The sequence below is a fragment of the Phyllostomus discolor genome, chromosome 2 (assembly GCF_004126475.2).
Source record: "Phyllostomus discolor isolate MPI-MPIP mPhyDis1 chromosome 2, mPhyDis1.pri.v3, whole genome shotgun sequence".
NCBI lineage: Eukaryota > Metazoa > Chordata > Mammalia > Chiroptera > Phyllostomidae > Phyllostomus > Phyllostomus discolor.
Window position 1 is genome coordinate 56770628 of NC_040904.2, and position 12439 is coordinate 56783066.

At 39.0% G+C, this 12439-nt stretch overlaps 1 protein-coding gene across 2 annotated transcripts in view; it reads right to left on the minus strand.

The window, feature by feature from the left end:
* Positions 1–11551, minus strand: part of LOC114490520 (phospholipid scramblase 1) — a 34470-nt gene extending 22919 nt beyond the window's left edge. The window contains exons 1-3 of one of the 2 annotated variants that reach the window (XM_028504531.2): positions 11471–11551; positions 6635–6660; positions 2859–2936 (exon numbers count right to left, since the gene is read on the minus strand). In XM_028504531.2, coding sequence (XP_028360332.1) covers positions 2859–2936; positions 6635–6647 — 91 coding nt within the window. In that variant the 5' untranslated portion in view covers positions 6648–6660; positions 11471–11551. The remainder of the gene's footprint in view (positions 1–2858; positions 2937–6634; positions 6661–11470) is intronic. The other variant, XM_036017886.1, reaches the window with a different exon arrangement.
* Positions 11552–12439: the final 888 nt, after the last annotated feature.

Consider the following 12439-nt stretch of genomic DNA (forward strand, 5'->3'; position numbering starts at 1 on the left):
GGATCCCCAAAAGACTCACATAGCAGCAGTGATTCTAAGAAAGAACAAAGTTGGAGGAATCATGCTACCTAATATCAAACTGTATAAAGCTATAATAATCAAAACAGCATGGTACTGGCATAAAAACATTCACATATATCACTGGAACAGAATAGATAGCCCAGAAATAAACCCACACCTTTATAGCCAATTAATATTTGACAGAAGAAGCAACCACATATTATGGGCTAAAGATATTCAATAAATGGTATTGGGAAAGTTGTAGATATGTACAGAAAAACATAACTAGGCCACCTTTTTGTAGCACACACAAGAATAAATTCTAAATGGACTAAAGGCAAGTACAGACGTGCAACCATAAAAACCCTAGAAAAAAAACATAGGCAGCAAAATATTGAACATTACTTATAGCAATATTTTATCAGATATATCTTCACCATAGGCAAGGGAAACAGAAGAAATAATAAACAAATGGGACTACATTGAACTAAAAAGTTTTGCACAGCAAAGGAGACCATCAACAAAATAAAAAGACAACCCACAGAATGGGAGAACATATTTGCTGATACATCTGATAAGGGGTTAATATCCAAAAATCTATTAAGAACTTACAAAACTCAACACCAAAAAAAAAAAAAAGAAACAACCCAATGAAAAAATAGGCCAAAGAACTGAATATATACTTCTCTGAAGAGGACATATAGATAGCCAGTAGACATATGAAAAGATGCTCAATGTCACTAATACCAGAGAAATGCAAATTAAAACCACAATGGGATATCATCTTCAACCTGTCTGAATGGCTATCATCAATAAATCAACAACCAACAAGTACTGGCAGGGATGTGGAGAAAGGGAAACCCTTTTCCACTGTCGGCTGGGATGCAGACTGGTGCAGCCACTGTGGAAAGCAGTACAGAGATACCTCAAATAATTAAAAATGGATCTCTTGACCCAGTGATCCCACTTCTGGGAATATATCTAAAGAAACCCAAAACACTAATTTGAAAAAAGATTCACTGCAGTGTTCTTTATAATCACCAAGATATGGAAGCAGCGCAAGTGTCTATCAGTAGATGAGTGGTAACAGAGCTATGGGACACTTACACAACAGAATACTAGGCTGTGAAAAAAGAAAATTTTACCTTTTGTGACAGCATGGGTGGACCTAGAGAACATTATGCTAAGTGAAATCTAGTCAGAGAAAGACAAAAACCATACGATTTCACTCGTATGTAGAATCTAATGAACAGACGGAACTAACAAACAAAATAGAGACTGACTCATAGATAGTGAGCAGGATGACAGCTGGGAGGAAAGGGGGCTTAGGGGATGGCAGATCAACCAAAAAGGAAAAAGGACTCATAGACATGGACAACAGAGTGGTGACTGCAGGAGGGGTATATAAATGTAATAGAAAAAATACAATAAATTTTTTTAAGAAGCACTAAGGCTTGGAGGTACAGCAATTTGTTTAAAACCAACAACAACTATTAAGTACAGAAGCCAGAATTTGAAGCCTGAATGAGCCTCTCTATACCTGTGTTCCCACTTGGGTAATAGGAATAATTAATGCATTTACCTCATAAGGGTATCCGAGAATTAAATGAGTTCATCCACATTAGGCAAGTAAGCTCTTAATATTAAGCTATCAGTATTGTTACATTAAAACCTATGCTATATGTGGCCTTGAACTTGAACAATAAAATTGAGCTATTTTTTCCTGCAAACTCTCAAGTCTTATGATAACCAATTTAATTATGTATCGTCTACTTTTAATTAGCTGTAGGTGGATTAAATCATTCTCCAAGTGCCTCCTCTCATCTCTCCTTAGATGAGTATTACAGACTTGCTAATAATTGACTGAATACCAACCATATAAGAATTTAGAATAGTGGTTTGAAGTCCTGGCTGCCAGTTAGACTAACCTGGGTAATTAAAAAATTACCAGTCCCTGAGTCCCACTCCCTGAGCTTCTCCTTTAGTTTTTTTCTGGGATTGTGCTCTCGCACTAGTGTTTTTAAGAGCTCTCATGGAACACTTAAAACAGGTACTCTTGAGACAATTACCTTAGAGCCTTGGATTTTTTCTAGCTCACATTATTTTAATTGCAAACATCTGATGACATCTGGGCCCCACTGGGAGATTTCCGGTTAGACAATTCAACAGACCATTCAGCTCCTAAGCAGACTGTTCAGAGTAGAATACAAAATGCATATAACTTTCTCTTCAAACCTGAAATCAAAAGTCCCCCGATGGTTTCTCAAGATGTGGGTAGCCTGCCTACTCAAATGCAAGGCGTAATTCAGCATGTAGACAAAAAGAAAGCTTCTACATTTTACAAAGTGAAAATGAGAATTATGCCCAGGTAACTACACTTCTACTGCCTGTAGCTTTGTTTTATTAAAGCAGTCATGCCTTTTCTGTGACTCTCACTGAACAATTAACCTGAGCTATATGTAACTCAAAAACACTCAGGATTAAATCTTCTAAATGTAATTACAGGATCACAATTTTCTGAAGAGATGGAGAATCAATATAATATTTTACTTGTTTATTTTGGGGTTTAAGTTATATGCAGCTTTATATTTCACTTGCTAAATGTAAACTCACTACTATTTTTACTAACTCTATACCTTTACTACCCTGCATAAATAAAACTTACTTTAATGATACTTATGATGAGATATCGTCAACCACAAACAATCAAGAACTAGGCTGGCAATTTCATTATTGCACCTTCAACAAAGTGCAATACTATAATAAATATACAGACAGACAGAAACACACACACCTGCCCTTTTGAGAATATCAATGGTTGATTTACCTTGGTTTTATACCTTGAAAATTTTTTTTACCTTGGAATGCTGCTGGAGGATATTGAGGATACGCAGCTGGGAAATTTGTTCCTGGGTCAGGAGCATTCATTTGCCCATCTGTAATTCAAGGAGAGGCAAACATATATGTGCTTTAATGAAATACTTATTAGAAAGAAAAATAGAGAATCTATACATAACTTCATTTGCATGATCTTATGCTGTATTGAAATAGAGAGAGTGAATTATCCATTTAACAAAAGCTGTGCTTGTTACCAGAATCATTTTGTTGTAGAATCCTGTCTCAAACAAATTCTCTTTTGGATGAAATAAGACAGCTTGAGTTACTGGGGTTGAATTTCTAGTTTTCGGCTATGCCTGATGAGTGTTCACTTCCATACTTTTATTTTGTTCGTATTAGAAAAAAGAGTGTTTTAAAAACACATTTAGAGTATGAAGAGATAAATAAAAACAGGTAGATGTGTAGATGGGAATGAAAGGATTATGACTGATTTTAAAGATATCTATAATCACTACTATAGGAATTTCTTATTTTTAAATGTTTTCAATGTATGTTTTATTTTTTCCATTACGATTTATGCTCCCTATACTCTCTCCCACCTCCACCACCTCCTCTGTCCTGCGATCACCACACTGTTGTCTGTGTCCATGAGTCCTTTTTCTTTTTTGCTAGATCCCTCTACCCCATAAGCCCCCACTAAATACTTAAAATAATGCATACATAGCTGTATTTAAATATCTTTTTTAAAAAAGTATTTTTTAATGCTTACTCTGGAATTATCCTAATAAGGGTGACCAAAGTAAATTCTAATATTTGACTGACTTTGATCTACAAATATCATAACTGCCTTAACTATAATAAAGTAACATTAAATGTTACCTGCCTTAAATGATCCCAAAATATGTATAAATGGTTCAACATCCTAGTTCTTCATTTTTCTGTTTCTCCAACTATTCATTCAACAGCCACCCCAACCTGACAATAAATATTTATGGAGCATCTCCTGTCTCACCCCTGAGTTAGGCTCTGGGGCTGCCCTCATACAACTCATAGTCTAGTGCACACTACACTTATGCCCTCCTCTCTTTCCCATGACTTACTAACTGTAAATTCAGAAGTTTCTTTTTGAATCATGGGGACATGTCACATGGAAATGTTGGCCAGACTTTCAATCTCACACATTTCCAGTATGTGTCCCTTTCATGTGCCTTTTAAAATCACTCCACCCATGTGGTTTCAGCATGAAAGCTGGATTCTGGGGCCCCCTCTCTCCTCCATTCAGTTGGTTTCATAGTAAGGTCAGCAGAATGAAGTCCATGGAGACTGCAAATCCAGGCAACAGAGAATCTACTTCCATCAAGGCAGATACTGCAACATTCCCCGAATTATCATGTATTTCTGAAATACCACAGGCTGTTCCTTCTAACCATGCCCTTCAGTTTCTCTCAAGGCTTTGCTCACAGCCCCCACTCTCAACCTGAGTTGAAGATAACAGGATCAGACTCAATAGATTTCCAGGAAATCCACTACAAGTATGAGGAAAGACAGTTGGGAACCACCTTGCCTAGTTTCCAAGCTGTAATCCCCCAGGGCTAACACTGAGTAAAAGACCTGGGGACCATAAACCACTAAGGAAACAAAGTTTATCTTCCGCCAGGGGCACAGCCTCTGCCCCCATTACTTCACCTGCTTGGCCCCGGGCGAATGACTGGTTAGCCAATGACGGGTAAGATTCCTCAAGGGAGGGATGACCTGAGACAGGCATGGTCACAGGGGGGCCCTCAGGGAAGGACTTGGGGGACTATAGAAAAAAGGGGTAATAGACCCTTGCCCCTCAGCTCTGACTTAAGCCTGAAACAATGCTGGAGGGCGGTGCAGTCCTGGGCAGGAATGGGTGGTTCCCTGGGGCAACTGGGCCTAAGAAAGAATGCATAAAATCCTGTGAAACCAGCTTTGCTAAGAATGCCCTCAATTTTCTGATAAGGGTCCAAGCATAAAATGAATTTGTTTCCCAAAGTTTTATGGCCCTTTGGCTCAGAATAAGCCCTTGTGGTTCTTTGAATGTTATGTATTGTTTGATCCTTACTGCCTGACAATGACTGATAAGCTTTACCTGTATTCTTGTGCAAATTGAACCCAATAGAGCAAAGAGCATATGAATCACAAATGGATTTGAGAAATGCAACTTGAAATAACTTATAAAATCATAGGAGTATCATACTATTTAAAGGTATTTAATTTTTATATATGTACATTTACATATATGCATTTAATGTATGTATATGTATATATATAAAGTATACATATTTATACTTCATTTCTATTTATGCAAACATATATGTACAATTTATCTATATGAAACTGAAAAGTTAAAAGGTGACTGAAGAGTCTAATGAACAAAATAAAGTGACAAACAAAATAGAAATAGTGGCATGGACACATGAAACAGACTGAGAGCTGTCAGAGTTGGAGGGCTAGATGAACGAAGGTTAAGTGATTAAACAAAAAAAACCCATAAAATGTATATAATACATAGACACAGAAACAGTGTGGTGATGGTCAGAGGGAAAGCGGGATAGGTGATAGGTGGAGGTGGGCAAAGTGGGGGAGAATGGGGATGGAAAGAGACTTTGCTTTGGGCAATGGGCACACGCTACAATGTGCAGATGATGTTTCATTGAGTTGTACACTTGAATGTATGGTTTTGTGAACCAGTGTCACCCAAATAAATCCAATAAAAAAAAAAAAAGAAGACATACTCTGTTTAACAAAATAGAAACTCCTACCATTGACTCCTAATCATAAGAGCTCCTTTCAAGTTATTTTGTAAATTTATCCCAGTAGGTGTTAGTGCTGAGTTGAGGCAAAGTCCTTTTTCCAAGTGTAAAATTTTAATTAATTAAAAAAAAAGAAAGAAAAAAGAAAAAAGGTGACTATCACTGTGGCCAAAAGAATCTTTATGAAGTGATTTGAAGCATCCCAAAGTTAATAGCAAACAAAATAATTTAATATTATATACATTTACACTTAAAAAGCTTTGACATTTGCAAATAGGATTAAATTATTATAGAAGACATAAAGAGAAAATCATGAAACTTCCTAAAGAAGAGCAAAGGTTTCTGGTCCTAATATATGATACAATAGGTAGCAAGAGTGACATTGTGGTGAGAGACAAGCATCTTTGGCTATCTAAACAAAAATAAAGAAAGATGATAAAACTTTTCAGAACACAAAATTTTATTTTTTATATTTTCCCTCATATGGATTGCTTTAGATTTTTAATCAGACAAAGTCTTATTAGATGCTTGTCAATACTCAAATTATTTAAAATTTTCTTGAAAGAAAAAAAGCCAGAACATGTTTGGTATTTGTTTAAAACTATTCATGTACGTATGTTATGAAAAAAAATATATATCAGGGATTTATGTGAGGATTTTATGACAATGAAATGACATATTAAATATATCTGTTAATTAATATGTTTGAATATTCAATGTGCATGAAATACAATGGAAAAGAGAAAAATGATCCAGATGAAATATAAATAAATTATACAATGTATTTTCCAGTAAGCCTAAAATTTTTTAGGTTTATCTAAGGTTTTTAAAAAATATTTTAAAAGGAAACACTAGTGGTAGTGACAACCTGTGCATATGTATATGAAAACACCGAACTAGAACATAAATTGCACAAAGCAAACCATATCCTTTCAGAAACTGAATAAAATATATGATAACAAATGTATTAACAACAGATTTAACATTGAAAGAGAAAAGTCTACACTTAATTTACTTACGTTGTTTGTCCATGATTTAAAGAGTTCTGAAAAAAAAAGATCTATATTAATACGTAAGTTATAATTTTATAGGTCAAATATGACTGCTAAAACAAGATACTCTGAAACTATACATGCAAGTAAGGCATTCCTCCATTCATCTAGTTTACCAGAATCAGAATCTGCTCATTTAAACCCTTTGGTTGGTCCATTCCCCATTGCTATGTTTCTGAGTCTGATTTCAGAAGTTGTAAGTCAGCCCAGTTAGTGGACAGCTCAGAGCTGGGCTCCAGGCATGGTCCAACATGAGAAAGAGAAAGGTTAGCTAGCTATCAGGTTATACTACTGTAAATATCTCTGGAAATTTCCAGTCCTGTGGACGTTTTCTGCCAACTTAAATGGAAAACCTGAAAGGTCTGACCCTTTGTTCTATGCTTTAAGACATGCATGGACAACAGCGTGGTGATTGCTGGGGGCAGGGGACTTAAGGGGACTAAATGGTAATGGAAAAACATACAATAAAGATTAAATAAAAAATTTAAAAAGACATGCTTTTAGCCACAGAATCCATCCACTTTCAGGGTTTCCCATAGTTTTAGTAGCATAACAAATCCAACTAAATTTTGTGTTTGGTTATTTCTACTGAAAATAATAAATAATAAAAAATAAACAAAAACAAACGCTGTACTCAGTACTTCTGTCTTCCAATGCCTTCATTCGGTCCTAGTTTTTCCCACTACTGTCCAGTCACTACTTTCCCTATCTCTCCACTTTAAATCCCTATATGCCTGTTAATTACAATTAACATGTGAAGCAAAAACTCTGTTACCTGTTTCATCTTGGACCCACACATTAATATAAATCATCCCTGCCCTTCCCAGGCCCTCTCCAGGTGTGACTGCCATTTTATTAACTCTTCCTACTGTGTTGTCTTAAATGGTAAATAAAAATCAACTGATCCCTCTGTCTTTTACTAAAATCTGGCGTTCCCAAGAGGGAATCATGTCACTCCTCTTAATTTGTTATCATTGCCCACTTTAGGCATAAAATTTCATAATCTAGTAAAACTCTTATATACATTCTAATTGTAATCACCTCTTAATTATATACTCAAGTAAATTCAGCAATGGTTGAATAATTTGGAATGTGTTTACTTGGCTTGGAAGAAAGCGAACAATTTGTTTGAGTTACTGACTTCACTTCCTGAATTTTCTTAGAATAATACAAATACAAATTTTCATTACCTAGTCAGAAACCAACTGCTGCGGACCTCATCAGGCAAAAAGAGCAAAAAGATTAAAATGTGCACTTTTCTTCAGTTAATCGGTAAAATGATCAATAAGCAAATAAGCACATGTAACCAAAGTTGGCTAAACATTTCCATAGGCCACATTCAGGTTTTAGTTTCTGTAATAAGACCGTAAAAGGAGACTTAAAGTCATACATACCAAATGCCATGGTTACTTTTGTCAACCTCACATCTCCAGTATCAAAAATTACACATTGAAAGTAATATCCATTACCTTAAATATGCTAAGTGCCTTCACAGATATATAGAATTAAAAAAGACTGAAGTTGTGGAATAGAATTAAATAGTATTCCTTAATCAACATACTGGACTGGATATCTCTAAAGTTTTTATCTATCCTTTGTTGCTTGTAGGACGGCCTTCTTTAATATGATTAGTTACAAAATATCCTATAGCCTTTAACCAATTTTACAGCATTTTCCCATCATTCTCCACTTGCCTACAGTGGCAGAAAGGCCCTCATTTCAAGGACAAATCCTGAATAATATCTGGAAGAGGAACAAATACTCTGTGTGTGTGTGTGGCCGGGGGGGGGGGGGGGGGGGCAGGCGGGGGAAGGGACTTTAAATTATTAACTTAAATATTTTTACTTTAAAAAATAAAATATTTTAAAGTAAAAATATATATATATATTTCACATTTAGTTTTTTGAGCCTGGGGAGCACAGTGCCAGTTAGAAAGAATGTGCCAGAAAGAGGAAATTCATAAACAAATGCTGTGAATCACATTAGGAACAGGTGGAGGCTTTTAAGTAATGAGTGCCATAAGTGCCCATTTCCTTGCCAAACAGAACCAACTTGAATACCAGAATATTTACCTTTGTTTCATAGGGTGAAAGATCATTTCCTTCTTGCACAGAAATCCAAAATGGTACTAAACAAACGCCAAAACAGAGCTCATTTGTTCATATTTGACTTTTCCTTCTAATTTGGTTATACTATTTTGAGTCTCGTATTTTTAAAATAATTTTACCCACACGCATGTCTCTAAAGCCTACAGGTCTTAGCAGCATAGTAGGTCCTATTGGCAAATGGTGTCAGCCGAAGTTGTGCTATAGAAAGCATTTAAAATATGGTTATTTATAGAAATGTAATCAGTGTGTGCTCTTTTGTGTCTGGTTTCTTTCACTCAACGTATTTTTGAGATTCGTCCATGTGGCTGCTTTTATCATGGCTCCATCCACTGAGTAACAATAGTCTCTTAGCCACAGAAATCATAACAGTGGTTGATGCTGGGATAGGAGGGGGCTGACGGGAAAGTGACGAGAGAGAATTTTCTGTGGCAATGGAAATGTTCTGTATCTTCCCTGGTGTGCTCTTTCCATAGGTTTATATACAAAGGGGTCCCCCGTAAAATGGAATTTATTTATTAAAAATTGTGTATTTATTGTTACATGTTGTTTAAACTTAAGTCACCTTCAAAGTACTCTCCTTTTAATGCAACACACCAATCGAGACTTTTTTCCACTGCTCAAAACAGTTTTTGAATTCATTGATTTTGATGCCTTTTAGTGCTTCTGCCATTTTTTGTTTCACCTCTTCCACATCCTCAAAATGTTTCCCTTTGGGGACATTTTCATCCGGGGAAACAAAAACAAAGTCACTCACAGCGGGGTTAGGCGAATACGGAGGGCGGGCCACAGGGATCATGCCTTTTTTGGTCAAAAACTGCTGAATACTCAGCACAGTGTGGGCAGGTGTGCTCATAAATCGCCCTTCATGAAATGGGCAAAAAGACATGGAAAGAGTCTTCAAAAAATTTACTGAAGTTTAATGAAGTCTTTCACAACAATGCTGGCTTGTTAACGGATGGGTTCCTGGAACACTTACCTAGAGGGGGCAGCCTGTACTACAAGGGGCATGCCCTCCAGAAGATACTTTTGGTTTTGGGAGGGGTCCCCCTTTGTATAATATGCACATACATATTATATAAATATTCACAGTATAAAGCTTGTGCCTCTTTTCAAGAAATATTGATGGAAGGCATAAAGAATATACAAGTCACTATAACAATCACTAGAAAAAAATGACAAATAACAATATCACTACAAACAGTTGAAGTGCTATAAATAAATCTAATGGCATGGTAATGAAGAGTTATAGGGGCACTAAGTTAGGTGATGGGGAGAGGGTGTCAAGGAAGACAGATCCAAGAGCTCAAAGAAGTGTGTTTGAGGAGTGGGTGGGGTTATAGATGGAGGTAACTGCATGGGTAGAAGTCCTGAGGCTGAGGGGGCTCTTCTCATTCAAGGAAAGGAAAGGTCTGTGGGTTACGGACCAAGAGGGAGAGATCATTAGACATGAGGATGAAGAGGTGCCCAGGAGACCATCCTCACACATTCACTCTTTCTCCAGCTGCTCTCTAAACTCTCAAAGGCTGGAGCGTGGCTGGTCCCAGGCAAGGTGCTTAATTGGTGCTTGTTGACTCAACAATGTGTGTAGAGAATTATTTCATTCCTTTCAGTCAGAAAGAATGCATCCTTTACAGATTTGAAGGTTGCTTAATTTACAACCTGGCTATTTCAAATGCCACTTTCCACCCAAGGGAACAAGTCCACTCATTTCACAAACAGCCTTTGCATTAGTCCAGAGTTCCAAGTCCTCCAATTGTCATGCTCGCCAGGGCGGTACCCAGAGAAACTTGTTCAAGGGAGAAAAGGGGGATCCCCAATCGCCTGACAGGTAACACGGAGCAAGTGACACTTGTACAGTACTAGCCACATCCCTCACCTTGCTAAGCCAGGACAGACAACTGTTTGCTGCCTGTCCCCTGGAACTGGGAAGCTACCATGCCAGACTTCCAGGACTAAATGGAGAAATAAAACGGGAACGAGACAGTAGATTTGGAGATGCGGGGACTTTGTCAAATATTAGAAACAATAAAACCTGTTATGGAGCACTTGGGGCAGTGCCAGACCCTGCTCTACCAGAGTTACACTAGTACATATCCTACTCTACTCTTGTAACTCCGAATAGTCACACCATTTCAGAGATGAGGTAAGGAAGGAAGGTCTGTGAAGAAACTGGCTGGAGGTCAGAGCCCCCAGATATTAAGTAGTAGAGGGAGGACACAGACGGACTCCCGAGATAACAGCTTGGCCTCTAATCTACAAACCTCCTCTGTGTTTCCAATTCTGGTGTCCCAGGGTGCCTAGGGTAATTCCAGCCACACTCCCAATTAGTATTTACTGTTAAACGCCAGCTAGCAGGCTCTATTAATAGCTCCCTCTTCTTCCGAAATAGGCTGGCAGATCCCCCTGGCCCAGATTTTCCTCTCTGGGCTGTGTACAGATGCACTAGGGGAGTCCAGGTTGGGGGCGGTTTCAGGCAGGAATCTCCTTCTCACGGGCGCTTTGCCCCTGGGGTAACTAGGACCTGGCCACTTGCTGGGTCCGGGCTCCACGTCCGGGGACTTCCCTAGGCCCCTAGAACCCCAGTATCCCGTCCTCCGCCCCATTCTCAGCACCAGCCTAAACCAGCCCTCACGCCCCTGTGTCACCAGCCTCCCCAGGGCCCCTCGCCCGCGGCCCAGAGAACGCCGCCGCCCACCTGTGGCTGCTGCTGCTCCGTGGCCGAGCGGGGTCAACGAGTATCGGGTTCACTGGTGTGGACGCCGCTCCTCTGAGTGCCTGAGTGGCCCTGCCCTGCTGAAGTCAACAGGAAAGGGCCTCGGAGCCACCGCTGAGCTGGAATTGCGTCTCCCGGTTTTGTTTCCGGGATCCTACGCGCTCAGAAAGGTTCCCTAGATGTCCGGGTAGTTGCTAGGAGGCAGGAGTGTTGCAGGGAGACCGCCACCCCGGGCGGTGCAGAGATGTTGCCCCGCCTTTCTTCTTGCCCTCGGGACAGACTCCAGAAACCTCCCCCTTGCGCCCAAAGGGCGGCTGGCAGCTGGGACGTCCGCACCCGCTGGAACTGGGACAGGCGCAAACCCGGAGCCGGCTGCCTCCGAGGTGGGGCTGAAGGCACTGAACTCCGAGTACTTCTTTCCTCAGACCTTCACCCTCTTCCCTTCGACTCCTTGCTTTCAGGGTTGAGGGCGGTGAACTGTTCAGAGCACAGATAAGGAAGTTCAAACTTGTTTTTGTTTATGGAGCCTTTTCACTTTCGCTCTCTCTCCTTTCAGTCTTAGCCTCTGTCTCTCAGGAAATGATATTAACTATTTTTTCGTATCAGACAGATCCTATATGTTTAGAATGTTTAGTTTTTCAGGTTCCTTCCGACTGGCATCCATGCACAATAAATGTTTGTTGAACTGAACTGAATTCATTGGTTTCCCTTTTCTTGTATAATTTTCATTCATAAAAGTAACACACGATCTTCCACACCATAAAGCCGAATATGGAGAAAAGCAAAACATACCTTTTGCACCCCCACTTTTCTCCCCATGACCCTGTCAGGAGACACTTGGAAACTTACTGAGTGATAAGGGAGGTGGCAGGGCGGAAGAAGGGAAAAAGAAGGGTGGGGGAGGTAAGGAAATTGAGAAAATGATACTGCAAAAGGAGTGAGGAAACCAAA